A 27670-nucleotide genomic window follows, 5' to 3' on the forward strand; every position below is an offset into this window, starting at 1 on the left:
AACAAGAATTAAATGATGAAAATTTGCCAGTAAAATTTGTCACATAAGGTATCTGAATTTCAATATTTTGTCGTCATGTTTTTCAAAACCGGCGGTTCGATGAAATTTAATTTAAAAAGTGAAAGAAACGGCAATATTTTGTCAAAATCTGTAGCCGTTGGTTGAGCGTAAGTGATCCTTGAGCAGTGAGATGTTCGGTTTACAATTTGCCAAATCGTGTACAGATTAAATCAAAAAGCAACAACAAAAGTTTCATCTTATAGAGGACACATTCGGATAAATAAGTGGTGGTTTCTGTACATTAAATTCAAAAAAAATGCAAATGATATATAACTTTTTGTTGCTTGTGTTGCGTTTAACAGTATTGGTGACACCCTCCTGGGTCTTAAACATTGGGAAATAGCTTGATTGAAGAAAAATTTAAACCTCATTTTTTCTGTATAAAATTAACTTTTGCAGATCAAATGTTAACAATGAAATTGTATTTATGTATTTACTATAAAATGTAATCTAAAGTGTAATAGATAATGACTGAGTTAAAGTGAACGAATGTGTTAAAGATAAAGTTACATCAGATTCCGGAAGTGAATATGAATAGGCAACTGATGCAATTGGTATATTCGATTCAGTAAATGGATTTGAATTAGTGAATGTGAGTGTTGGCTGGAGACATTTGTCAAGCGTTATTTCCTTAATAATGTTGATATTTCCAAATGTTTCATTTTGATATGTTTCTAATGTCATAACTAATGTCGCTTTTATATTAACAAATGCATCATTTTGTATTTCCGGTGAAATTTCTCCATTAAAATGAATACATTGAAGTGATGTACAATTAAGAAATGCACATGAATTAATATAATGAACATTTTCATCAATAAAAATTCTTTCTAAATTAATACAACTTGCAAAAGCATGATCCATAATAGAAGTGACTGAATTCGGAATTGTAAATGTTTTACTTTTCATATTCGGATAACTAATAATTTGTGTAATATATTTATCATATAAAACGCCATATTTTTCATAATTAGAATATTCAAAATTTTCTTCTGAAACATTAATAAATTGAAGTTTTGTTCATTCTAAAAATGGATTTCCAATCGAATAAACAGAACTTGGTATATAAATATCTACAAGGTTTGAACATCCTCTGAATGCATCAGAACCAATATACCGTAAAATGCATTTCCACCAATGTTATTACAACGAATTGTAATATTATTTAATGAAATACATTTATAAAATGCACCGCCTCCAATTCCACTTATTAATTTTTCTGAAATTACTCTTATAAAAATATTTAATAATAAGAAAAAGAATATTCTTAAATATAATTAAAAATAAAATAATATACAAATTGTTAACAATTATTGATTAAAATATGTAACAAAAGAAATTCCTCAATAAAAAATTAAATATTTTTACTTTATTAATTTTATACATATTAAAATAAAATGAAATTTTCATCAAGAAATAAATAAAGTGATTTAATTTTTAGAAGAAGAAGTTAATTCGGAACGTTTTTTAAATATATCAAAGAGTTTTATAAATAAATGACTTAAATAATGATAATATTTATTATAACTGATTCGATAAATCTTTTCATATTTATAAAGAATATTTTCATTATGAAATATGTTGAAAATAAAGTCAATAAAATGAATGCTGAAAGTCACTAATAGATATATTTCATTTTTTTTTTCATTAATTTGATGATTGTAATTGGAAGATATATTCTTGATTTTAACTCGAACAAAGAACCTTCAAATTTTCATCAAAAATGTATTAAATTGGTTGTTTTCCATTAGAAATTGAAATTGTCATTAAAAATTTAATCAATACAAGTCATAAACAATGATAAGTGAGATGATAATGTTCTCTTTTCATTTTCTTCTATAACTCGATAGAAGATACAAAATCTTCTTCGTTTTCATAGCAATTTGATGGGTAAAACAATGAAAATCAGCTTTCAATTATTTTTGAATCAAACTGCTTTTTACTGTCAAATTAAAATCTAATTCATTCAAAAACATATACTTAAATTATCTTCTGAAACAATTAGCATTTGGGAATATAATTTCCGATTATTCTTTGATGATTTCTCCTTTCTTGTATCCAACAGTATCTTAAAAGTGAGTTATATATCCAAACAAATCGATTTATTCAAAAAGAAAAAAAAAAAATCTATTTTTCCTATTAATTAAAAAATTATTTTTTTTTCATTCAGATTTTTAATTTATTTGAATGTTTTAACAAATGCTTATTGTCTTTGGTATTCTTAAGCTATTCCAAGTTTTATCAGTGTTTACCTTTGCGTTTTTGACGGAAACAACAATTGTTTTACTTTATTTTTTAAAACAAATACCTAAAATATTGGTTGTATTTGAATACTAACTCAAATATCTAAACAGAAGCCTTAATCAGGAGGAAACATCCATCTTTAACGATTTAGGTAGAATTAAAGCATGTTAAATTGCAAACAAACTTAACTTAAGAAAACCAAAATTCAGATCCAACCATTGATGAAGATGTAACAACAATTGGAGATTATGCATTTTCTCGATGTATAAAATTAGCAACAATTATCATTAAAGACAATTGAAACTTTATCGTTTTCTGGTTGTAACAATTTAACATTTATTTATTTTACAGGTTATGAATCATCAACTGACATAAGTTATAACGCATTTGATAATGTAAATATGAAATATGTTATGACATCAGATTTATATCAAGATACAACATTTAGTTCACTAAATGTGTCAAAAGGTTCATCAGTTGAAGAATGTTTTCAGTATGTCTGGCCAACACATACATTTACTAAATCAAATAAATTTACATGAATCATTACAATTCGGTGTAACACATATTCAAACACTGTTATCTATAAACGAAGTTACGTACATGAAGTTGAATTTGCTCTATCTAAAAATAATTTCTGATACAACTTTTTATTTTTTTCCAATAATATATTAATAAAATATGATCTGATTGAGGTGTCACCCTTATTTCAGCACGCTAAAATATCATCTTTGGGTTCAAGAATACGCAAGTACACTTTAAGAAAGCGACAAAACACTTCAACACATTTTGTTTACAAAAAAGTGGGCAATGGGATGCCCTAGTAGTTTTGGAATGACCAATCTATCACCACAAATACCAGGTCAGCCACTTGTGACAATTTCTGACAGAAAAACAAATGACGGATATGACAACGAAGAAGGTGATTTAATTTTGTACGAAAATTCAATCATTGTAGATTCAGATGGTCATTCCTATCAAGTCAATCAAAAAATCGGCGAAGGGAGTTCCAGCAATGTTTATAAAGTTACGGCATTTGATGAGATCAACAATTTTATTGGAATCTTTGCATTAAAGATATCCAAGTCTGATCAAGATTCCTATTCAATACGCAAATGGGAATCCAATGTTTTAAATTTCGTATGTTTCCAAAGGCTTTGTATATATCCATATAGCAAAGTCTTTTTTTGCAAATCTAACACATAGCTTACAAATGTTTGTCTTCACATTGATCATAATCATCTTTTTCATTATGAAAAATCCTTTATTTACCACAACCATTTATGTATTCTTACAGAGCTACTCTATAAATCCACTTATGACATACTCATGGAATGTAATGATAATCATGGATTATCGCTTTCACTTATCCAAAATGTTTTACGTTGTACCCTACAAACATTAGTCATATTTGAGTCACTTCGGATTGCACATTGCGACATCAAACCAGAGAACATCATGCAAGTCAGCCAAAATTCCAATGACTTCAAGCTTATTGACTATGGGTTATGTTCTTCTGTTGATAATCCATTGGTTACATGTATCCAATCCTTGTTCTATCGATCACCTGAAGTTCTTTTCGATTTGGGGTTCACATGGAAAGCGGACATTTGGTCGTTGGGATGTGTTGCGGCGGAGTTGTTTTTCGGAATTCCATTGTTTCCATCCGAGTCTAAGACACATTTGATATATCTTATTGATATCACTTTGGGACATTACCCATTGAACTTTGTACAAAAAATTAGCGGGCCAATAAGGAATAGATACTTCTTGAAAAGCGGAGAATTGAAACCAATAAAAACTTTAAGAAATGAAAACGATGAAGAGTTCGACGATGGAAACCCTTTCTTTTATAAGGATATGGAAATGAACATTCTGACCTATAACTGCACTGGCGCAAAACAGATATCGGAAGATGAAATAGAAAATAGAAAATTGTTGGCTGATTTGCTGAAAATGATGCTCAAAATTGACCCGGATGAAAGGTGCAACGCGGAATCGGCTTTGAAACATCCTTTCTTTGAGCGAAATTTGTCATAACATTATTTATGTTTATTTATAAATTATAGTATACAAATTTGTAAAAAAAATATCATTTTCTTTTTGGAAAACAAAATGCTTTACACTGATCGTTGTCGGAAAAAACTATATGCTAATAAGTTTATATTGATTTATAATCATAAAATATAGCTCACATCGAAAACTTTAATCACTTCTTGATTGTGGCTCCCTCAAGTGATTTGAGATAAATGGAACGTGCTGCTGGGCAATCGCTGACTTTCAGAATCTGACAAACTTAGTTAAAATTTGTTCATCGTTTAAATTTTGTGGGGTACCTGAATTTTTTTTAGTAGTTTACTTTGTCAATATTCACAACAGAAATTTGAAAGCAAAGTATCAGGAGAAAAAAAAAATATTGCGCAATATATGAACTTAATGCCTTATTTAAAATATTTTAATACTTCGATTAATGTTTGTCAATCCCCAAATATTATAGAGAATTGGGTTATTAACATATTTATCACTTTTTTAAACTTCATCAAATTTGTAAACATTAAAAAGTTCCTTATCACATGCTTCAAAAACATAGATATTTATTGTTATAATATTTATTTTTTAAAATTTCTTTTTGATTCACAAGCAAACCATTTATTGACACTGTTCTTATTCACAATTTTCGTTGTTTCATTAGTTCTGAAGCAAAAGATATCAAATTTATTAAAACAATTTTTTAATCAAAAAATTTCATGCAAACATAAAACAAAAAATGTGTATATTTACATATATTTTATTATCATATTTTTCACACATGCATTGCAATACTTTGATCATAAAACATCTACAATTACAATATCAAGTCAAAAATGATTTTAATGAAATCAGGGACTTACAGGGACGATATTAAATCTGCAATTATTGAGAATGTTATTCAGATTCCGACCAGTGCATTTACACTATGTCAAGAATTATTAAATGTTGATATTGGAGAAAGTGTTGAAGAAATATGTAATTATGCATTTGAATCATGCACTTCATTAACGAATATTATCATTCCAAAATCAGTTTTATTGATTGGAACAAATGTATTTTTAGAATGTACGAGTCTTCAATATATAAATGTATCAAAAGATAATCCTAAATATTCCAATTATGAAAATGATGGAGTTCTTTATGATAAAAAACATTACACAAATCATATGTTATCCGACAGGAAATATAAATGATACATTTTTTATACCAAATTCAATCACGAAAATTGATTCATTTGCATTTTATCGATCATCAATAACGAATAAAAAAAAAAAAAAAAATGTTATGACTATTGGAGAAGCAGCATTTAGATTATGTGGAAATTTAGTCAATATTACAATTGGAGAAAGTGTTGAAGAAATTGGAGCATCAGCATTTGAATCATGTATTTCATTAATAGAAATTATTATTCCAAACAATGTTATAATGATTGGAGAAGCAGCATTTAAATCATGTGAACAATTAACAAATATTACAATTGGAGAAAGTGTTGAAGAAATCGGAGCATCAGCATTTGAATCATGTATTTCATTAATAGAAATTATTATTCCAAACAATGTTATAATGATTGGAGAAGCAGCATTTAAATCATGTGAACAATTAACAAATATTACAATTGGAGAAAGTGTTGAAGAAATCGGAGCATCAGCATTTGAATCATGTATTTCATTAATAGAAATTATAATTCCAAACAATGTTATAATGATTGGAGAAGCAGCATTTAAATCATGTGAACAATTAACAAATATTACAATTGGAGAAAGTGTTGAAGAAATTGGAACATCAGCATTTGAATCATGTATTTCATTAATAGAAATTATTATTCCAAACAATGTTACAGTCATTAAATCATCAGCATTTAAATCATGTGGAAATTTAACAAATATTACAATTGGAGAAAGTGTTGAAGAAATTGGAGCATCAGCATTTGAATCATGTATTTCATTAACGAATATTATAATTCCAAGCAGTGTCAGATTAATTGGATCACAAATATTTCATAATTGTCCAAATCTTCGATATATAAATGTATCAAAAGATAATTCTAAATATTCCAATTATGAAAATGATGGAGTTTTTTATGATAAAAACATTACACAAATCATATGTTATCCGACAGGAAATTTAAATGATACATTTTTTATACCATTTTCTATCACAACGATTTGCAAGTATTCATTTTATGCATGTTCTAATTTAGAAACTATTTTTCTCAAAGAAAATGTTAATACTATTGAAGACGATGCATTTTATCAATGTAACAAACTCAAATGTGTTTATTATTATGGTAATATAATTATTAACAATTCAAATGCATTTCAAAATAATAATTTATCCACGATAATGACATTAGACACATATGACTCTGATAAATTCTGTGGTTTAAAAGTTATCAAAGGTACTACAAATGAAGAATGTCTTCCATGGCCTACAAACTCATTCACTGTATCAAACACATTCACTTATACACAATCGAACACATTAACACAGTCAAATACATTCGCTAAGTCAAACACATTATGCGAAACCAATCTCACGCTCACAATTACGCACACGTTCCCACTTGTTATTTCTGAATTAACTATCTCTAACTCATTTACCTTGATATATTCATTATCCAATACGCAAACATTAAGTATTATTAATTCTTTTCAAACAATTTCTATTTCAATTTCTAATATTAACTCAATTTTAACTTATATTATAACTGAATTTATATATTATAATTATACTATTTTGATTTATTCTACATATTATAGTTTCTATTCTAATTTTTTCACTATTTTTTATATGAATGAATTGGATAAAAACGACAATACACATCTAATAATTATAATTGTTTGTGTTGTTATTGTAATAATAATTATTATTGTGTTACTTGTTATATTATTAATTAGATTAAAAAATAAAAAACAAAATAGTAATATTTTTACAAATGATTTAGAAGAAGAAAAAGAAACGAACACAACATTTTTATCTGGATTGGAAATGAAAGACATTGAAGATGATCCTTTTGCTAAAGATTTTAAGGAAGATAACAGTGTCATAGAAATTTAATAGGATCAAAGATAAAGAAGCAAAAAAATTCAATTTAAATATTTTTATTTTCTTTAAATTATATAATAAAATATGTAAAAAATCGCAGATTGTGTTTTGGTAAAGTCATTTATAACCGATCTATAAATAATATCTTTAGCTTTAAAATTCTTTCCATATTCTTTTTACAGCATAATAGAATGTCTAGTAACGATTCGAAATATTTATATCAACTTTCATTATTTTTTAAGTTAAATGATATAAAAAATTACTACAATTTGTAAATTTAATTCTTTGGTATAAACTACGCAGCAATTAAAAAAATTTGTTAATTCTTATTTTTATCAAAGTGAAAAAAAAGAATATTTCATCATTTCCTGAGCTTGTTTATATAATGTGTTACCATTAAACATTTTGTTCATTAGCTTATCTAACTTTCTAAAGCATTTAGTAAATTTTATTTGGTCACAATACCAGATAATAATGAACTAGTTGAAGCTCTAAGGAAACGACATTGTGTCTTAACTATTTTTTTATTTTTGTTAAATATTTATTCATATGAATAAATCATGCATCTTGCCTGCAAGTTTCCAATGTATAACTTCAGTCGTTAATAAAAAAATTCTTTTGTTAAAAAATATTTTTCAATTTTTGAATAATTTTCCTTCTTCCAAACAAATATTTGATTGGTTAATAAACTGATTCAAAAAATTCATTTTTGGTTGTAGTACGATAGGTCCTTATACTGTCATTGTTCTATTATTTGATCTTATTCTCTCAAGACCTGATAATTTTACATGTAAAATCCTGTACCTAATACGACTTGTGTCTTGAAAATTTCAGATAAATTTGTTATGAAAATCCGTTTCTATCGTACTGTAAGGTGTTTTTTAACATCCTATCGTCTGTCCCAACGTTTTTGGGTTAAAGTTTAGTTGAAATTTGAATTTGTTATCGTTTTAATTTTATTTCTTTTGAATTATTGAATGTATCGGATTTTTAATGTTTTTAAGTGGTTTATTTTATCAAATGACAGAAATTCCTTCACCAGGAAGTCGGGGGAACTGGTTCACCTTTTAATCATTCGCATTGCAAGTCAGTACTCACCTATTCGCTATGAACTTACACTACATGAGAATTTTTGATTCTTCACCGAGAGTTCATCATTTCCCAAATATTGTAAATAATTTTGTTATTATAATCATAATCTCCCTGTTTTTATTTTTTCACTCATTTAGTGCACACCAATAAGTTGCTCATTTCACACAATGGCATCAATATATATTTTTGATTATTATCATATTTATTTTTTAAAATTTCTTTTTGATTCACAAGCAAACCATTTATTGACACTGTTCTTATTCACAATTTTCGTTGTTTCATTAGTTCTGAAGCAAAAGATATCAAATTTATTAAAACAATTTTTTAATCAAAAAATTTCATGCAAACATAAAACAAAAAATGTGTATATTTACATATATTTTATTATCATATTTTTCACACATGCATTGCAATACTTTGATCATAAAACATCTACAATTACAATATCAAGTCAAAATGATTTTAATGAAATCAGGACTTACAGGGACGATATTAAATCTGCAATTATTGAGAATGTTATTCAGATTCCGACCAGTGCATTTACACTATGTCAAGAATTATTAAATGTTGATATTGGAGAAAGTGTTGAAGAAATATGTAATTATGCATTTGAATCATGCACTTCATTAACGAATATTATCATTCCAAAATCAGTTTTATTGATTGGAACAAATGTATTTTTAGAATGTACGAGTCTTCAATATATAAATGTATCAAAAGATAATCCTAAATATTCCAATTATGAAAATGATGGAGTTCTTTATGATAAAAACATTACACAAATCATATGTTATCCGACAGGAAATATAAATGATACATTTTTTATACCAAATTCAATCACGAAAATTGATTCATTTGCATTTTATCGATCATCAATAACGAATATTATAATTCCAAAAAATGTTATGACTATTGGAGAAGCAGCATTTAGATTATGTGGAAATTTAGTCAATATTACAATTGGAGAAAGTGTTGAAGAAATTGGAGCATCAGCATTTGAATCATGTATTTCATTAATAGAAATTATTATTCCAAACAATGTTATAATGATTGGAGAAGCAGCATTTAAATCATGTGAACAATTAACAAATATTACAATTGGAGAAAGTGTTGAAGAAATCGGAGCATCAGCATTTGAATCATGTATTTCATTAATAGAAATTATTATTCCAAACAATGTTATAATGATTGGAGAAGCAGCATTTAAATCATGTGAACAATTAACAAATATTACAATTGGAGAAAGTGTTGAAGAAATCGGAGCATCAGCATTTGAATCATGTATTTCATTAATAGAAATTATAATTCCAAACAATGTTATAATGATTGGAGAAGCAGCATTTAAATCATGTGAACAATTAACAAATATTACAATTGGAGAAAGTGTTGAAGAAATTGGAACATCAGCATTTGAATCATGTATTTCATTAATAGAAATTATTATTCCAAACAATGTTACAGTCATTAAATCATCAGCATTTAAATCATGTGGAAATTTAACAAATATTACAATTGGAGAAAGTGTTGAAGAAATTGGAGCATCAGCATTTGAATCATGTATTTCATTAACGAATATTATAATTCCAAGCAGTGTCAGATTAATTGGATCACAAATATTTCATAATTGTCCAAATCTTCGATATATAAATGTATCAAAAGATAATTCTAAATATTCCAATTATGAAAATGATGGAGTTTTTTATGATAAAAACATTACACAAATCATATGTTATCCGACAGGAAATTTAAATGATACATTTTTTATACCATTTTCTATCACAACGATTTGCAAGTATTCATTTTATGCATGTTCTAATTTAGAAACTATTTTTCTCAAAGAAAATGTTAATACTATTGAAGACGATGCATTTTATCAATGTAACAAACTCAAATGTGTTTATTATTATGGTAATATAATTATTAACAATTCAAATGCATTTCAAAAAGAATAATTTATCCACGATAATGACATTAGACACATATGACTCTGATAAATTCTGTGGTTTAAAAGTTATCAAAGGTACTACAAATGAAGAATGTCTTCCATGGCCTACAAACTCATTCACTGTATCAAACACATTCACTTATACACAATCGAACACATTAACACAGTCAAATACATTCGCTAAGTCAAACACATTATGCGAAACCAATCTCACGCTCACAATTACGCACACGTTCCCACTTGTTATTTCTGAATTAACTATCTCTAACTCATTTACCTTGATATATTCATTATCCAATACGCAAACATTAAGTATTATTAATTCTTTTCAAACAATTTCTATTTCAATTTCTAATATTAACTCAATTTTTAACTTATATTATAACTGAATTTATATATTATAATTATACTATTTTTGATTTATTCTACATATTATAGTTTCTATTCTAATTTTTTTCACTATTTTTTTATATGAATGAATTGGATAAAAACGACAATACACATCTAATAATTATAATTGTTTGTGTTGTTATTGTAATAATAATTATTATTGTGTTACTTGTTATATTATTAATTAGATTAAAAAATAAAAAACAAAATAGTAATATTTTTACAAATGATTTAGAAGAAGAAAAAGAAACGAACACAACATTTTTATCTGGATTGGAAATGAAAGACATTGAAGATGATCCTTTTGCTAAAGATTTTAAGGAAGATAACAGTGTCATAGAAATTTAATAGGATCAAAGATAAAGAAGCAAAAAAAATTCAATTTAAATATTTTTTATTTTCTTTAAATTATATAATAAAATATGTAAAAAATCGCAGATTGTGTTTTGGTAAAGTCATTTATAACCGATCTATAAATAATATCTTTAGCTTTAAAAATTCTTTCCATATTCTTTTTACAGCATAATAGAATGTCTAGTAACGATTCGAAATATTTATATCAACTTTCATTATTTTTTTAAGTTAAATGATATAAAAAATTACTACAATTTGTAAATTTAATTCTTTGGTATAAACTACGCAGCAATTAAAAAAATTTGTTAATTCTTATTTTTTATCAAAGTGAAAAAAAAGAATATTTCATCATTTCCTGAGCTTGTTTATATAATGTGTTACCATTAAACATTTTGTTCATTAGCTTATCTAACTTTCTAAAGCATTTAGTAAATTTTATTTGGTCACAATACCAGATAATAATGAACTAGTTGAAGCTCTAAGGAAACGACATTGTGTCTTAACTATTTTTGTCATTATAAATTTATTTTTTGTTAAATATTTATTCATATGAATAAATCATGCATCTTGCCTGCAAGTTTCCAATGTATAACTTCAGTCGTTAATAAAAAAATTCTTTTGTTAAAAAATATTTTTCAATTTTTGAATAATTTTCCTTCTTCCAAACAAATATTTGATTGGTTAATAAACTGATTCAAAAATTCATTTTTGGTTGTAGTACGATAGGTCCTTATACTGTCATTGTTCTATTATTTGATCTTATTCTCTCAAGACCTGATAATTTTACATGTAAAATCCTGTACCTAATACGACTTGTGTCTTGAAAATTTCAGATAAATTTGTTATGAAAATCCGTTTCTATCGTACTGTAAGGTGTTTTTTAACATCCTATCGTCTGTCCCAACGTTTTTGGGTTAAAGTTTAGTTGAAATTTGAATTTGTTATCGTTTTAATTTTTTTTTCTTTTGAATTATTGAATGTATCGGATTTTTAATGTTTTTTAAGTGGTTTATTTTATCAAATGACAGAAATTCCTTCACCAGGAAGTCGGGGGAACTGGTTCACTTTTAATCATTCGCATTGCAAGTCAGTACTCACCTATTCGCTATGAACTTACACTACATGAGAATTTTTGATTCTTCACCGAGAGTTCATCATTTCCCAAATATTGTAAATAATTTTGTTATTATAATCATAATCTCCCTTTTTTTATTTTTCACTCATTTAGTGCACACCAATAAGTTGCTCATTTCACACAATGGCATCAATATATATTTTGATTATTATCATATTTATTTTTTAAAATTTCTTTTTGATTCACAAGCAAACCATTTATTGACACTGTTCTTATTCACAATTTTCGTTGTTTCATTAGTTCTGAAGCAAAAGATATCAAATTTATTAAAACAATTTTTTAATCAAAAAATTTCATGCAAACATAAAACAAAAAATGTGTATATTTACATATATTTTATTATCATATTTTTTCACACATGCATTGCAATACTTTGATCATAAAACATCTACAATTACAATATCAAGTCAAAATGATTTTAATGAAATCAGGACTTACAGGGACGATATTAAATCTGCAATTATTGAGAATGTTATTCAGATTCCGACCAGTGCATTTACACTATGTCAAGAATTATTAAATGTTGATATTGGAGAAAGTGTTGAAGAAATATGTAATTATGCATTTGAATCATGCACTTCATTAACGAATATTATCATTCCAAAATCAGTTTTATTGATTGGAACAAATGTATTTTTAGAATGTACGAGTCTTCAATATATAAATGTATCAAAAGATAATCCTAAATATTCCAATTATGAAAATGATGGAGTTCTTTATGATAAAAACATTACACAAATCATATGTTATCCGACAGGAAATATAAATGATACATTTTTTTATACCAAATTCAATCACGAAAATTGATTCATTTGCATTTTATCGATCATCAATAACGAATATTATAATTCCAAAAAATGTTATGACTATTGGAGAAGCAGCATTTAGATTATGTGGAAATTTAGTCAATATTACAATTGGAGAAAGTGTTGAAGAAATTGGAGCATCAGCATTTGAATCATGTATTTCATTAATAGAAATTATTATTCCAAACAATGTTATAATGATTGGAGAAGCAGCATTTAAATCATGTGAACAATTAACAAATATTACAATTGGAGAAAGTGTTGAAGAAATTGGAGCATCAGCATTTGAATCATGTATTTCATTAATAGAAATTATTATTCCAAACAATGTTATAATGATTGGAGAAGCAGCATTTAAATCATGTGAACAATTAACAAATATTACAATTGGAGAAAGTGTTGAAGAAATTGGAGCATATGCATTTGAATCATGTATTTCATTAATAGAAATTATTATTCCAAACAATGTTATAATGATTGGAGAAGCAGCATTTAAATCATGTGAACAATTAACAAATATTACAATTGGAGAAAGTGTTGAAGAAATTGGAGCATCAGCATTTGAATCATGTATTTCATTAATAGAAATTATTATTCCAAACAATGTTATAATGATTGGAGAAGCAGCATTTAAATCATGTGAACAATTAACAAATATTACAATTGGAGAAAGTGTTGAAGAAATTGGAGCATATGCATTTTGAATCATGTATTTCATTAATAGAAATTATTATTCCAAACAATGTTATAATGATTGGAGAAGCAGCATTTAAATCATGTGAACAATTAACAAATATTACAATTGGAGAAAGTGTTGAAGAAATTGGAGCATCAGCATTTGAATCATGTATTTCATTAATAGAAATTATTATTCCAAACAATGTTATAATGATTGGAGAAGCAGCATTTAAATCATGTGAACAATTAACAAATATTACAATTGGAGAAAGTGTTGAAGAAATTGGAGCATATGCATTTGAATCATGTATTTCATTAATAGAAATTATTATTCCAAACAATGTTATAATGATTGGAGAAGCAGCATTTAAATCATGTGGAAATTTAGTCAATATTATAATTGGAGAAAGTGTTGAAGAAATTGGAGCATCAGCATTTTGAATCATGTATTTCATTAATAGAAATTATTATTCCAAACAATGTTATAATGATTGGAGAAGCAGCATTTAAATCATGTGAACAATTAACAAATATTACAATTGGAGAAAGTGTTGAAGAAATTGGAGCATCAGCATTTGAATCATGTATTTCATTAATAGAAATTATTATTCCAAACAATGTTATAATGATTGGAGAAGCAGCATTTAAATCATGTGGAAATTTAACAAATATTACAATTGGAGAAAGTGTTGAAGAAATTGGAGCATCAGCATTTGAATCATGTATTTCATTAATAGAAATTATTATTCCAAACAATGTTACAGTCATTAAATCATCAGCATTTAAATCATGTGGAAATTTAACAAATATTATAATTGGAGAAAGTGTTGAAGAAATTGGAGCATCAGCATTTGAATCATGTATTTCATTAATAGAAATTATTATTCCAAACAATGTTATAATGATTGGAGAAGCAGCATTTAAATCATGTGAACAATTAACAAATATTACAATTGGAGAAAGTGTTGAAGAAATCGGAGCATCAGCATTTGAATCATGTATTTCATTAATAGAAATTATAATTCCAAACAATGTTATAATGATTGGAGAAGCAGCATTTAAATCATGTGAACAATTAACAAATATTACAATTGGAGAAAGTGTTGAAGAAATTGGAGCATCAGCATTTGAATCATGTATTTCATTAATAGAAATTATTATTCCAAACAATGTTATAATGATTGGAGAAGCAGCATTTAAATCATGTGAACAATTAACAAATATTACAATTGGAGAAAGTGTTGAAGAAATTGGAGCATCAGCATTTGAATCATGTATTTCATTAATAGAAATTATTATTCCAAACAATGTTATAATGATTGGAGAAGCAGCATTTAAATCATGTGGAAATTTAACAAATATTACAATTGGAGAAAGTGTTGAAGAAATTGGAGCATCAGCATTTGAATCATGTATTTCATTAATAGAAATTATTATTCCAAACAATGTTACAGTCATTAAATCATCAGCATTTAAATCATGTGGAAATTTAACAAATATTATAATTGGAGAAAGTGTTGAAGAAATTGGAGCATCAGCATTTGAATCATGTATTTCATTAATAGAAATTATTATTCCAAACAATGTTATAATGATTGGAGAAGCAGCATTTAAATCATGTGAACAATTAACAAATATTACAATTGGAGAAAGTGTTGAAGAAATTGGAGCATCAGCATTTGAATCATGTATTTCATTAATAGAAATTATTATTCCAAACAATGTTATAATGATTGGAGAAGCAGCATTTAAATCATGTGGAAATTTAGTCAATATTATAATTGGAGAAAGTGTTGAAGAAATTGGAGCATCAGCATTTGAATCATGTATTTCATTAATAGAAATTATTATTCCAAACAATGTTATAATGATTGGAGAAGCAGCATTTAAATCATGTGAACAATTAACAAATATTACAATTGGAGAAAGTGTTGAAGAAATCGGAGCATCAGCATTTGAATCATGTATTTCATTAATAGAAATTATTATTCCAAACAATGTTATAATGATTGGAGAAGCAGCATTTAAATCATGTGAACAATTAACAAATATTACAATTGGAGAAAGTGTTGAAGAAATTGGAGCATCAGCATTTGAATCATGTATTTCATTAACGAATATTATAATTCCAAACAATGTTATAATGATTGGAGAAGCAGCATTTAAATCATGTGAACAATTAACAAATATTACAATTGGAGAAAGTGTTGAAGAAATTGGAGCATCAGCATTTGAATCATGTATTTCATTAACGAATATTATAATTCCAAGCAGTGTCAGATTAATTGGATCACAAATATTTCATAATTGTCCAAATCTTCGATATATAAATGTATCAAAAGATAATTCTAAATATTCCAATTATGAAAATGATGGAGTTTTTTATGATAAAAAACATTACACAAATCATATGTTATCCGACAGGAAATTTAAATGATACATTTTTTATACCATTTTCTATCACAACGATTTGCAAGTATTCATTTTATGCATGTTCTAATTTAGAAACTATTTTTCTCAAAGAAAATGTTAATACTATTGAAGACGATGCATTTTATCAATGTAACAAACTCAAATGTGTTTATTATTATGGTAATATAATTATTAACAATTCAAATGCATTTCAAAATAATAATTTATCCACGATAATGACATTAGACACATATGACTCTGATAAATTCTGTGGTTTAAAAGTTATCAAAGGTACTACAAATGAAGAATGTCTTCCATGGCCTACAAACTCATTCACTGTATCAAACACATTCACTTATACACAATCGAACACATTAACACAGTCAAATACATATACGCAATCGAACACATACACACAGTCAAATACATTCACTCAATCCGATTCTAATCTCACTCTCACATTCACGCTCACCATTACGCACACGTTGACACTTGTTACGTTTCTCCGTAACTCATTCACGCTCACACAGATCGGCTCTGGCTACGCCTACATCACCACCGATTTCGTATACCACGACTACACAGTCATCGTATTCACCTTTTACATCAGCTTTTACACCGACTTCTTCACCTTAATGCCTACGAGCGAGACAACGTCGGGCGCGCTCACCAAAGCGGAGCTCATTGGCATCATATGCGGCGCCATCGCAATTGTTCTGATCATTGTAGGCATCACCATATTCCTTCTTAAGCGAAATCGTCCGCACCAAAGCGAAGCGATAATTGAAGACGAGTCATCTTCTGTTCGAGAGCAGCGGGAACTCGTCGACGAAGATGTGCACGAACTTGTTCAGCACGAAGACGACAAATGGCTTCTTGACAACGACGCATGAACATAACAAAACATTGGACGTGTGCAAAGTAAATTGAATTTAAATAATTATTTATTTATTTATTAAATTTCTTTTACATTATTTTAATTTGTTAATTTTCGTTTCGTACTTCTGCTGAAGTCTGTACAACTTAAACGCGTAACTTTCCTTCAGCTTTCGGTCATCTTCGAGATATTTGTCGCGAAGTCGCTTCGTCATTTCGTCCGATTCTTTCTTTTGAAGCCTTCGGACTTGTCGAAGAAGTCTTTCGGATTCTTTTTGGTTCCCGGCCTTTAACATTCGATTAGCCCTTCGTTTAAGACCTATTAACTCTTTGGATGGGGCGCTGTACTTGTCAATGATCGATTGGGAGCTGTACTTCTGATCGAGTTTTTTGGCAGATTTCGCGTATCGTTCAAAAAGTGCATCAATCGAAATTTGCAATTTCTCTGTTTCCTCGTCAATTTGGGATTGGCGGCTTTCTGGCTCCGGCTCCTCAAGAGCTTGGATAAGCTCAGTGAGATAATTGGCTTCTTCTTTCCAATTATTCTTATTGCATATATTGAGATACTTCCGAATGACTTTAGCAACTGATAATGGATCACTAACATTGGATAAGTCTCCAGTCTTAATGACTTGTGTGACAACAGAATTAATTGGTTCTTTGACAATATAATCTAACCGACCAAAAAGCTCAAATTCATCTTCCTCTTCACTGTAGCCAAAATAGTCGTCATAGTCTTCCTCACATTCTTCCTTTTGATTGGAATTATGAACAATTGGAGTTGATTTTTCTGACGTTGTGTTGTATTGTGTAGGATAAATATTATCTGGGAGCTCGAGATTCCCTAATGTTCGTTGGTATCCAGCGCTCTTCCATCTTCGGACTCTTTTATGATTATCATCATCAGACTTATTTGTTGAGTCGCTGGGTTTTGTTTCATTCATTGGTTGGAACTTTGGTCTTCTTGGTTCTTCCTCAGGGATTTCTTTGATTTGAGTATCTGGTGCTATTTCACCTTTTGGTATCAAATCACCTGTTAAAGATGAAAAAGATGGTTGTCTATAAGACAATCCGATTGGTTTGTTATCATCATCTGTGTGGTTATCAAAAACAATAATTGGACTAGAACGATCTTTTTCTGTATCTGCTTTATTGCGGTCGTTTGAACTTTCTAATCTTGAGTTCAAGCTACTATACATTGATTCGCGTGTATGTTGATTGGAAGTTTCACTTTCAGAATTATTTTGATGAAGGGATTCTATTTTGGGATAAATAGAATGGTCGAAGTGATCATCAAGGAAGGTACGATCTTGGTCGTGCTGCGCCAGAAGGGCTGCCATGGGGCTGTCTTCATCCATCTTACTTTTGAGAGGCGCGGCTTTGCAATTCAATTTTGGCAGTTTGGACCGTTATTGCATTTTTTCATAAAGATTTTGTTCAGAATAAAATTTCCTGTTTATTCGATCTATAAAGTTTTAGGATAACAAACACATTTGATTTGAGCATTTTCTTATGTTATCTTGAGTTGATGATATAAATAATGAAATTATTACTAGGATATAAGGGGGTTATGAGTATGAATTGTTGCTTTTTAGGTCTTTTGGCTTGGCAGTTTTATAAATAAATGGCCGATCATTGAAAATTAAATTGTTTATTGGTCGTTAAGCTAAACAAAAAGTTCAACGACATTTAAAATTTTTTAAACACAAATATTTTGCTGTAAATTGTGTTTATACATATATATTTCCTTTTCTTATAAAAGAACTCTTAATTTTGTATGAAAATATATTAATAAAAACTTATGTTATTATAGATTATTTTACTTTTCTTGAACCAGAGTTGTCTTTTAAATTGTATGAAAGTATAAAATAATAATCGATTACATTGTAACAATGAAATTTAGTTTTTTATTTATTTAAAATATCATTAAATCTTTCGTGTACAAAATATATTTGTAAAGCATTTCTTCAAATTACACCCTTTTCACGAATTAACTCAGCTATTTCGCCATGATTTCTGGTTTGTTTAACCATAATTCTGATAACAATTATTAAAGCATTTATATTCTACATCAAGCCTAGTTAGTTTGTTGTCATTATCCAAAAGAGGAGGTGATATTATTTTCTTTATAACTTTGGGTGCAACTTGAAGGCATCCAGCAAAGCATGCTTTTGTTTCATTGGATGTTTTGAACTTATGTGAGCAGAAACTGGCGCATTTGGCTCTTTTTGGAACCATTTTCTTGATACATAAAAACAGAACGACAAGTAGCATTTGATTTTTTGTTCACAGAATTTTTTTGTGTGAAAATTGTTTTAATATTTTGTGATAAACTTAAGCTTGAAGTGGGCAGAAATCCTTTATTTGAATTAGTGAAATGATTTTGATTGAATTATTATTATTTGTTTAAAAGGTTATTATTATATGGTTTAATAAGCATTTTTTCTTGACTTAAATCTTTAAGTTTAAAAGGTCCAATGAAAATCACATTACTTGTAGATTTAAGATCAATTGGACCATTCTTAATACAATAATTATTATCTCCAGGGTCATTTGATTTAAGATCGAACTTTTCCCTGTTTGTGCTTTACCATTTATAACAATAAGAGATGGCTTTAATGATGAAGATAGCAATTCAATAGCTATTAATTGAAATGTTTTTCTCTTTATCAATATTTAAAAAAGGTATTGGTTTGGGATACATGTTTTCTTCAGACAACGATGAAAAAACATTTAAAAAGATCTTTCCTTCTTTGGCATTTTTTTCTCTGAAATTTTGAAAAGAATTATTTTTGGCGGTCATATCACTTTTTTCAAAGACATTTTCAGATCAATTGAAGACATAATGCAATGATAAGCTTCAAAAATCATGTTGCTAAATCCAATGTTGCTAAATTTACTGAAATAAAAGCTATATTGGATATTAAAAAGCTTCTATTTTTTTTTTTGGCAACACCTTCAACACCCATACTAGGCTTCAAAAAAAAAATAAAAAATTCATCTCAAATATATTATTTCGCAATCAATAATATTGTTGATTGTAGCTTGATAGAAGTTGGTTTTAGGCAACAGGATTCCTGAAGGTAGGCCTACCTTCTTTTGGTGAATTTAAGAGCAATCAATCTTTTGATTAAAAATTGAATGTTAAATTTTACTTTTTGAATTTACTGTACATGTATCGTTTAATGGCATTTTTTTCTATCAAAATTTGAATATATTTTATTCGGTTGAATAACCACCGAACTTCAATTCACTTCGTGCATGATTGCTCCAGAGCAATTTAAGAAATTATGCAATGATCTTCTTGACATAATTAATTATCAAGTTCGTACATCCACTATTGCTGAATTTACTGAAAAAAAAACCTTTATCTGATCTCAAAGAAGCTTCTAATCGTCTTAACAACGACCGATTAAGTGTTTTAGTTATGGGTCGTTTCTCAAGTGGTAAATCAACCTTTCTTAATGCCCTCATGGGTCAAATGCTATTGCCTGCAAAGCCACAACCAACAACAGCAATTATTGGTGAAATAATTTACTCAGAAGAGCCAGAGGTTATTCTTTACCCTAAAAAAAATGATCTCCGTCACCCATTAGCCATCAGAGTAGAAGAACTTTCAAAATATGTTACCATTGATACAACTGAAATCGAAGAAGAACAAGTAAGAAAAGATAATCCATATGAAAAAGTGGTAATAAAATATCCCTTAAACATGTGTAGACATGGCGTTATGTTCATTGATTCTCCTGGAACTGATGATCCATCATGTCATGACGTAATAACAAGAGATTATCTTCCCAAAGCTGATGCTATAATTTATTGCATGAATGCTCAACAAGCATTTACCCAACATGATAAATTTGAGATTGAGCGTTTGTATGCTCTTGGATATAGATCGATAATCTTTGTACTGACATATTTTGATATAATACAAAATAATGATGAAATTGAAGGAACAAATCACCAAGCAGAACTTAAAAAGCTATTTACAAATACACTATCACATTATACAGATCTTGGATCTGATGGGATTTTCTTTGTCGGTTCTTTGCCTGCATTAAGAGCAAAAAGAATAGGCAATAGTGATTTACTTGAATCTAGTAACTTCCCGCCATTAGAAAAGAAACTTGAGCAGATACTTTTCAATCAGAAAGGACGCATGAAGATTTATAAATGGCTTTATCTTACAAGACAAATTAATCGCCGTACATTACAGCAAATCACAGATCATATAGAAATTTATAACACTGATAAAAATAAACTCAGAGACAACCTTCAGAAAGTTCATGATAGCCTTACACAAGCGGAAACTAAAACTAATGAGGTTCTTGCACAATTTAAGATTGTCATAATGAGTCTTATAAACGAATGTAAAGTTCAAGGACAAGATTTCTTTATGGAACAAGTAATGCCAAAGGTTGATAAATGGGTAAGTGATTTTACTCCTGGAGAAGGTCAAGATATTACTCTTCTTCATCCAATTGACTCAGTTAAGATATTCACAGAAAGTTGTGTTAAATTTATACAAGGACAAATAGAAGCTGAATTAGCTAAATGGATCGAAAATGAAATTGTTCCAAATGTTGTTATCTTACGTATTCAAGAGTTTGCAAAACAACAAGAAGCTAACATTCAAGCAATTGAAAATTACATCAAAGATGTTCGTTCTGAACTTAATCTTAAGTTTACTGAAGATGAAATAGCAGAAAGTGAAACTGCTTCAGCTGCTAATCGTATTCTCTCAATGATAGTTGGCGTTCTTACTTGTGGACCTGGTGGTGCAATAGCAGGAGGTTTAATGGGATGGAAATCTCTAATTCCGATTTTTATTGGCGAATTTTTGGTTGGTTTTGCATTTGGATTTTTCGCTATTTCATTGAATTTGCCTCTTTCTTTGTTGGTTTCATTCGTGACAACTCTAATTGGAGGCGGAATTACTCAGTTCAACCTTAAAAAACGACTGAAGGAGAAAATAAAAGAAATGTTAAAAGAAGAACTTACAAAACAACAATCAAAAATTGTTGGTTGTATAGGAGATGCTGTCTTTGGATCCATTTCTGAAATACAAAACGCTATGGAACAAGTGTTGATAGATCCTGTAGAAAATCATCGAAAATTATTTATGGAAGTAGAAACAACAATCAACTCTGAATCATCAATTATTCAAGAAAAAGTGGAAATATTGAAAAAATTACGTAATAATAACAATGAAATTACATCTAAAATTGAGGAATTCGAAAAAAGAATTAACTTATAGTAGTAAACAAAAAATTTGAAACAAGTTATTTCTATCAATTCAAAATGAAAAATGTGATTACATTGGTTTCTGTTTAGTTTTCATATGATCACTGAAATATGTGAATACCCCTTTCCATGCATTTGTGTGGTGAATTGGTTTGATCCTGTAAACATATTTTATAATATTTTCACTTTAATACGTACCGCGAAATGTCTAAAGTGATTCCATTATAGGCAACATAAATCTAGTCATATTTGTTCTTATTTTTGTGATTTTGACTGATTGGTACAATATCAATGCCTAAGATCGTTGGCGAACATGTTTTACTATGTATATAAAGTTATAGATACAATTATTTTTTGTGAAAGTTTATATTTAGGTTTCTTCTTCAGCGATAAACTCAACGATTATTTGGTTTTCAAAAAGTCGAATTAAAGCTGAAAATTTTCTTTACAAACGGCTTTTATGCATTGAATATTCAATTGTGGCTAAACGAAAATGCAAAGTCCAATTCAAGGGAGAATCATTCGTAAAAATCAAACACGGGGTAATACTAGACAAGAAACATCAGATAGTGAAAATCAAACCCAAATTCCTTTATTTGAGGATTGGTTTTATTATAAATTTAAAACAAAACCTCAAGAAAATCACCCTTTAACAACAAACAATTGCATAAATGAAACAACAGTAATTAAATATTATGTTTGTTTCTGTAGTAAAACTCAACATTCTGATTCATTTATTTCTTTACAACACAACATACATTTTTGGCAAAATCCAGACACTCCCATAAAAATGACCAGCGATGATTTATCATCTATTGTAAAATCCCAATTTTCATCTGTTATTCCGAATACAAATTCAATTGAACTTTTATGTAATCCATGGCCATCTCAACTTATCCAAGCACTTCAAAAAGTACGTGCTCGTCAAAAACAGCAACGTATTCTTTTGCATTACATTGCACATGATATTGATAAATTAATTCCAGGTTATTTAAGCATACCACCGGACTTTATCGAATTCTCTAAAGTTGCAGAGATTTCTGGCTTTTCAACCTGCTTTGTTTTTGACTGTGATGACTCAGGTTCATTATTTCCAATAATTGAGAAAATCAACAAAACACATACAGACTTAGATTTCATATCTTTTTTTTCGTGTTCAGCCAATGAAGCCATGCCACGTTCGCCAGATTATCCCGTTGATCTTTTTACCTCATGTCTCACCACACCAGCACGAGTTGCATTGTTATGGCATTCGCGTCATTACTTTTGTTTTAATTGCGGACTTTTGCAACCATTAAACACATTTTTTGTAGAAGAAAGTGAAGACAAACAACGAACTGAAGAAATTCTTTTGCAAATTAAAATCACACTTCGGGCAACAGTTGAATCGATTGCACTTGAGCTCTTAGATCCGAAATTATTTTCATTATTTTTTCGTACTGATGAAACGATTGCCGAACTTTTTATTGGTTTTATATTATCTACTCGAGTTTTAAGTAATTTTCATGTCCATCCAATTTCATATCCAAAACTTCCGAGTTTTGTTGAACATAATAATTGGCATGTGTTTGATTTACGTCTTGATTCATCATTATTTTTATTATCCAATAAGTTTAACTCTAATAATGAAGTCAGTTTCCATAATTTTTTATCACAGACGTTATACTCAATGCGTAATTTTGTTGAAGCGGAAAACGAAGTTCAACAAGTACCATTTGAATTATGTTTTTATCCTGAAATATTATCGGACAAAGAATTACTTGAAGAAGCATGTGTAATATTAGCAAAATATTTAGATCGATCATCAATCGGTATAAATTATTGTATCTCATTAAATATATTAAAGCCTTTATTTAAGTTATTAAATTCGAAGATATTAAATCCGTCGATTTTATTTTGTTGCATTAAAATTTTTAGTTATTCGAAAGATACACGAAATATATTATTTAAGAATAATAACAGTCGAATCATCGAAGAAGTAATAATTCCGGCATTAAAAACATCAAATGCAAAATTCGCATTAATTTTTTTTACCATTTTGTTAAATGAAAGTGCTTCACTTTCAAGAAGAATTGTCTTTAATTATGACGTCTTTAAGTCATTTAATTTGGATCCTTCTCAAGGTGAATCATTAATTTGGAAGTTACAATTAATCGGTTGTTCATTACAATCAATACTTAACCCAACAATTTGCCAGAAAATTTTAACGCAAATAATCGAATTATCGAAAGTTGCAAAACCTGAAATTCAAATATCGATAATTAATGCGCTTTCCGGCTTTATACAAGATTCTTGTATGATTCGAACTAATGATATTATGCAAAAGAAGAAAATCGAAAAAAATGCTGTTAAAGCAGCGTTACGTTTTTCTAATTCTATTTCTTCTATAACGAGACGTGAATTATATTTATTAATACATAAATTTGAAGTTAATCATAAACAACAAATCATTGAAAAGCAAAGTAATTTTTATAAAGATATTCGATCTTTTTTATCAAAATGTAAAGAAGATCCATCAGAAATAGTACAAAATGCATATGAAGAAGGTGAAAAGAATAATGGAATTATACCATCGTTTATATTAGATTCATATATTTCATTATTTTTGAATCCTGTTTATGATATTGTGATGAAAACAGATATAACAAATCCATTTTTTACATTATTTCAAACTAAAGAAATCATTAAACCAAAACGAAAGAATTTTATTCCACAACAACGAAATAATAAAATCGAACAAAAGACATTAAAGTTAAATACAATTTATAATCATAATACAGTTATTACATCGAATTTAATATATTTTCCAGACGATAAATTAATATTTGGTGATTCAAATGGTCGAATTAATATTAAACTTTGGGATAATGTAACAATATTAAATCAATCACAAATATCTAAAAGACCTATCACAGATGTTAAATATATTAATAATAATGATCATCCATTAATATTTTCTGCGAATCAAGATGGCGATTGTTTATGTTGTTCAATTGATAATGATTTTAATTTTAATATTAAGGCAGCTTTTCATATTATGGACGTAGAAAATACTTCACGAAACGTACAACATGAAATTTCAGATCAAAACTTTTATATGTATTCATATGTTTATGGCGAAAGTGACGAGTTTATTATTCATGATTTAAAAAACGATAAAATTTTAAGCCCAATTCATCCTAAAAATGGGAAAACTATGTCATTACAAACGTTAAAAAATTTTCCGAATTGTATAGCGTTGTGTGGAAATAGTTTTGAGTATTATGACTTAAGAGTTAGTATAAATGAGCCTGTTGTGAGTAACGTTTTAATGAATTCGAACGCATATTCGTTAAGAGTTATTGATGAGGTTAGTCCGACGTTTGCTATAGCTTCAGAAACTTCGAATGTTTATACTTTGGAACTTAAACATCCTGAAGCAATTAGAACTACAACTCCGTATTTCGGAATGGATCAAACAGAACAACAAACTTATGCTTTTACTGCACATAAATATGCGCAATGTGCAGCAATAGCTCATCCTTATGGTGTTACTTGTTTACATTTGTTCACTGGTAGACAAGAACAACTTCCAAACTTCTCTAGAAATAGACCTTTGTTAGCTAATGCGATGTTATTTCATGAGAAAAAATTCGCATTAGCAATTGTGCAAGAACATGAATCAATTTTAAATGCTGTTTAATATAATAAAAATATAATAGAATTTGAAATGCTTATTTTTAGTGTAAAAAATATAAAATTTTTTATTGAAACTTTGTGCAAAAAATTTTTTTGGAAAATAAAAACGATTAAATTCAATTGAATCATGCTTCAAAAAGATCTATCGTTGTAAAAGCGTTCAAATATTTCAATGCGTTATTTGTAAACATATCAATTATGAACACATTTTGAGTAAACATTGACAGTTAATTATGTGGAGAAAAGTGACATTTACATTGAGCCAATCTAAAAAATAGATGAACTCAAGTTTCTCAATATTTAATACAAACGAAATTCCTTCATATAGAATCACTAAATGGGCAATGAACCAAGTGAAATCCGTAAATTTTTTTGAAAAATTTACGACAAATGTATACTTGATTGATTCACAAAATGATAATAACATCAAACTTCTTAAAAATTTCTATAATGCTGATCTATTTGCTATTTATCTTGATGTTAGAACTATCAGTGGAACACCAACTCCAGCATTTATCATTGTTGTAACAAATCTTGGAACAATTGTTTTTTCAAATTTTAAGGCTAACGCTCCCTTAGGCAAATCAACACATGAGTTTTTCAGTGAAATCAGTACGAAAAAATGTTATTGTTATGGTTTTTTCAGCTATAAACGACTTCTCGCGAACAATTATGGTTTTAAATTCAACATCCCTGATATCGAAATTGATACTGAATATGGTCAATCTTTCACAAACTTTAAAACCCAATTATCTAATGCCCCATATAATGATGTTATTCAACATCACAAAACTTTATTTTCTACTCCACTCAACACACCTCTTTCCATTTATGATGTCATTTCCATAGTTTTCACAGGTGTCGAACTATACAAATTTTTACGAATCTCACTTTCAAAGCCTAAACCACCTCCACAAGTTCAAAATGAACCACCTAAAGAAAAGCCAAGCACCACCACATTGCATTCTTGTCCTATTTGCAGAAATATAACATCTAATAATGTTGAAGCAATCATTTTACATCTTGTTAAAGTCCACTTTAAACAAGCCAACTTTGATGCCAATGCGTCTCCAACACATCCACAAAACAAATTTGTCTGTTTACATTGTAATCAAATCTTAAATCGTATTAACGAATTTATTCTCCACGTTTACCATGAACATCCACAGAACCTTCGATCTGTGTTTGTTCGCGATGGTTCTTCTCCATCAATGAACGAGTTTCTTCAACAGGCTTTTCAAGTTGAGACAAAACAACCCGAAAAAGCTCCTGCTGTTGATGAAGATCTGCAAAGTGAAGAAGACGAAGAGTATACCAATTTGATTGTTTCAACAATTCGGACTCGCGGGATAAAGAATAATGCTGTCGCAACAATAGGTGAAATTAGACCTGTAATGATACAACAAAATAAGCAAGAAAGCAATAGCGAAAACGTTGGAAAGTCATTTTGGAATAAATTGGATAGATTGGAATGTACATTACAGGCAAAGATGAAAATATCTGATCCAACATCAGGTGAGTTCAAGTGTAATATTTGCAATAAGGGATGTCATACTTACATAAAACTACTCGAACATTGCTGGAATAACCACCGCAATGAACTCGATGATGATTAATTTTTGTTTTTAGAAAAAGTGATTTGGGGTACCCCACATTTTGTTACCCAAACGATAGAGAATT

General features: G+C 28.3%; 6 protein-coding genes across 6 annotated transcripts; 5 read left to right on the forward strand and 1 right to left on the reverse strand.

The window, feature by feature from the left end:
* Positions 1-3633: 3633 nt before the first annotated feature.
* On the forward strand, positions 3634-4344 carry GO595_010914 (CMGC family protein kinase; the record flags this gene model as incomplete). The annotated part of the gene is made up of 1 exon (XM_067913645.1): positions 3634-4344. The coding sequence occupies one exon, from the start codon at positions 3634-3636 to the stop codon at positions 4342-4344; it is 711 nt and encodes a 236-aa protein (XP_067769652.1).
* A 12084-nt stretch (positions 4345-16428) lies between these two features.
* Positions 16429-17085, forward strand: GO595_010915 (uncharacterized protein; the record flags this gene model as incomplete). Its single annotated transcript, XM_067913647.1, has 1 exon — positions 16429-17085. One exon carries the CDS (start codon positions 16429-16431, stop codon positions 17083-17085), a length of 657 nt encoding a protein of 218 aa, XP_067769653.1.
* Positions 17086-17163: 78 nt separating this feature from the next.
* GO595_010916 (erythrocyte binding protein) lies at positions 17164-18426 on the reverse strand (the record flags this gene model as incomplete). Its single annotated transcript, XM_067913648.1, has 1 exon — positions 17164-18426. One exon carries the CDS (start codon positions 18424-18426, stop codon positions 17164-17166), a length of 1263 nt encoding a protein of 420 aa, XP_067769654.1.
* A 2123-nt stretch (positions 18427-20549) lies between these two features.
* GO595_010917 (GTP-binding protein) lies at positions 20550-22325 on the forward strand (the record flags this gene model as incomplete). Its single annotated transcript, XM_067913649.1, has 1 exon — positions 20550-22325. One exon carries the CDS (start codon positions 20550-20552, stop codon positions 22323-22325), a length of 1776 nt encoding a protein of 591 aa, XP_067769655.1.
* A 3297-nt stretch (positions 22326-25622) lies between these two features.
* On the forward strand, positions 25623-25994 carry GO595_010918 (uncharacterized protein; the record flags this gene model as incomplete). Its single annotated transcript, XM_067913650.1, has 1 exon — positions 25623-25994. The coding sequence occupies one exon, from the start codon at positions 25623-25625 to the stop codon at positions 25992-25994; it is 372 nt and encodes a 123-aa protein (XP_067769656.1).
* Positions 25995-26334: 340 nt separating this feature from the next.
* Positions 26335-27606, forward strand: GO595_010919 (zinc finger protein, C2H2 type family protein; the record flags this gene model as incomplete). The annotated part of the gene is made up of 1 exon (XM_067913651.1): positions 26335-27606. One exon carries the CDS (start codon positions 26335-26337, stop codon positions 27604-27606), a length of 1272 nt encoding a protein of 423 aa, XP_067769657.1.
* Positions 27607-27670: the final 64 nt, after the last annotated feature.

Source organism: Histomonas meleagridis, assembly GCF_020186115.1.
Source record: "Histomonas meleagridis strain 2922-C6/04-10x chromosome Unknown scaffold_61, whole genome shotgun sequence".
NCBI classification, from domain to species: Eukaryota; Parabasalia; order Tritrichomonadida; family Dientamoebidae; genus Histomonas; species Histomonas meleagridis.